The sequence below is a fragment of the Nansenia antarctica genome, assembly GCF_963989245.1.
Source record: "Nansenia antarctica genome assembly, chromosome: 7".
In the NCBI taxonomy this organism is placed as follows: Eukaryota; Metazoa; Chordata; class Actinopteri; order Argentiniformes; family Microstomatidae; genus Nansenia; species Nansenia antarctica.
Window position 1 is genome coordinate 64255178 of NC_137677.1, and position 2500 is coordinate 64257677.

The 2500-nt window shown below is 57.5% G+C and overlaps 1 protein-coding gene across 1 annotated transcript in view; it reads right to left on the minus strand.

The window, feature by feature from the left end:
• The window catches only part of LOC308161518 (amyloid-beta A4 protein-like), a gene marked incomplete at its 3' end in the record, with an annotated part of 19962 nt that overhangs the window by 2167 nt on the left and 15295 nt on the right, over positions 1-2500 (minus strand). The window contains 2 exon segments of the mRNA XM_080535539.1: positions 681-815; positions 1239-1367. Coding sequence (XP_080391665.1) covers positions 681-815; positions 1239-1367 — 264 coding nt within the window.

Sequence of the window (2500 nt, forward strand, 5' to 3'; positions counted from 1 at the left end):
CTGCAATTTGTGACATTTTTAGGCCTTATAAACTTGATTTCTGGATTTTAGATTTTAAGGCTTTTTAAGACCAGGGGTCGGGGGGTGTTGAAACAGGGGTCGGGGGGTGTTGAAACAGAACACTCTGAGCCTGGCAACTCAACAACTCTTTCTCTTTTCTAATTGGCTAAAAAATGGAACGCCTGTCCAATGTCCCAACTCTTCTAGAACATCGTCTGTCCGAAAAAAAAGGACAAACAGAAGACACACACTTCACAGGCCCTTGTCATCTCTGTTGTCTTGGCGATAGATAAACTCATTGACTCAATCCGTGATGAGCGGATACAACCGGGCCAGTGTGGCTGGGGCTTAAGGCGCTGGGCAGCTTAATATAAGTAGGTTAAGATCCCCTAAAAGCTGCACCACCACAGACATCCGTTTCCATCTTCACATACAGGTCGTGAGCTTAGAATGATAAGGTTCTATCTCCGTTTAGGGCAGTTCAGAGATATTGAGCGTCAAAGTTTTTACATTCCATTATGTTCTGTGAGATGGAACCTTTGTATTTTATGAATTACTAACTAAAACATTTCAACATTTTAAAAATAACACCACACAGGCATTAATAAACACCTAATGGATCAGATTATGTAAAAAACTAAATTTTGACAAAAATGGAGATAGAACCTTATAATTCTAACGTCACGAGGTGGGTAGGAACGGGCGGGGCACTCACAAACTTGATCTTGGATTTCACTGGCCACGCTGGGCAACTTGTAGAGCAGCCCCAGGGATTGGTTCATCCTCTCGTCAATCACACGGAGGTGGGTCATAACCTGGGAGGAGGGAGGGAGGGAGGGAGGGGGGAGGGGGACGGGTTTCACATTGAACACAGTGAGACAGAATAAAAACTTGTTGTTGTTTTTTTGGGGATGAGCAGGCCTGACTTCCAACATGTTAGTAAGTAAGTAAGTAAGTAAAATGTATTTGTACAGCACCTTTCTCAGACCAAGGGTCACAAAGTGCTTTACATAGTAGAGAACATAATAAAGAAAAAACATAATAAAAATGTTACATGTAATTACTTAATTTGGTGGTGGAGAATGTGTACGTGTATGTGTGTGTGTGTGTGTGTGTGTGTGTGTGTGTGTGTGTGTGTGGAGGGGGGTGTTTGGAGGTGGTGTGTGTGTGTGTGTGTGTGTGTGTGTGTGTGTGGAGGGGGAGGGGGGGAGCAGAGTGGGCTGGTCCCTGTGAGGTACCTGAGGTCGGATCTGGGCCGCCTTCTTAGGGTCCACCATGCGGACGTGCTCATAGTGCTTCAGGGTGTGTTGTCTGTCCTTCTGCTCCGCGCGGACGTACTTCTTCAACAGGCTCAGCACCTGGCGAGGCTGAGGGAGGGAGGGGAGGGAGGGAGAGAGGGAGGGGGAGGGAGGGGGAGAGGGAGAGGGAGGGGGAGTGGGAGGGAGAGGGAGAGGGAGGGAGGGGGAGAGGGAGGGAGGGAGGGAGGGGGAGAGAGGGAGGGGGAGGGAGGGGGAGAGGGAGGGAGGGGAGAGAGGGAGGGGGGGAGGGGGAGAGGGAGGGAGGGAGGGGGGGAGGGAGAGGGAGGGAGGGGGAGAGGGAGAGGGAGGGAGAGGGAGGGAGGGGGAGAGGGAGGGAGGGGGAGAGAGGGAGGGAGAGGGAGGGAGGGGGAGAGGGAGGGAGAGGGAGGGAGAGGGAGGGAGGGGGAGAGGGAGGGAGGGAGAGGGAGGGGGAGGGAGGGAGGGGGAGAGAGGGAGAGGGAGAGGAGAGGGAGGGAGAGGGAGGGAGGGGGAGAGGGAGAGGGAGGGAGGGGGAGAGAGGGAGGGGGAGGGAGGGGGAGAGGGAGGGAGGGGGAGAGAGGGAGGGGGGAGGGGGAGGGGAGGGAGGGAGGGGGGAGGGAGAGGGAGGGAGGGGGAGAGGGAGAGGAGAGGGAGGGAGAGGGAGGGAGGGGGAGAGGGAGGGAGGGGGAGAGAGGGAGGGGAGGGAGGGGGAGAGGGAGGGAGAGGGAGGGAGAGGGAGGGAGGGGGGAGAGGAGGGAGGGAGAGGGAGGGGGAGGGAGGGAGGGGGAGAGAGGGAGAGGGAGAGGGAGAGAGGAGGGAGAGGGAGGGGAGGGAGAGGGAGAGGGAGGGAGGGGGAGAGGGAGGGAGGGGAGAGTGGGAGAGGGAGGGAGAGAGAAGGGAGGGGGAGAGGGAGAGGGAGAGGGAGGGAGGGGGAGAAGGAGAGGGAGGGAGAGAGAGGGAGGGAGGGAGGGAGTGGGAGAGGGAGGGAGAGAGAGAGAGAGAGAGGGAGGGGAGAGGGAGGGAAGGGAGAGGGAGAGGAGGGGGGAGAGAGAGAGAGAGGGAGTGGGAGAGGGAGGGAGGGGGAGAGAGGGAGGGAGGGGGAGGGAGGGAGGGGGAGGGGAGGAGGGAGGGAGGGGGAGAGGAGAGAGGGAGTGGGAGAGGGAGAGGGAGGGAGGGAGGGGAGAGAGGGAGGGAGGGGGAGGGAGGGAGGGGAAGGGAGGGAG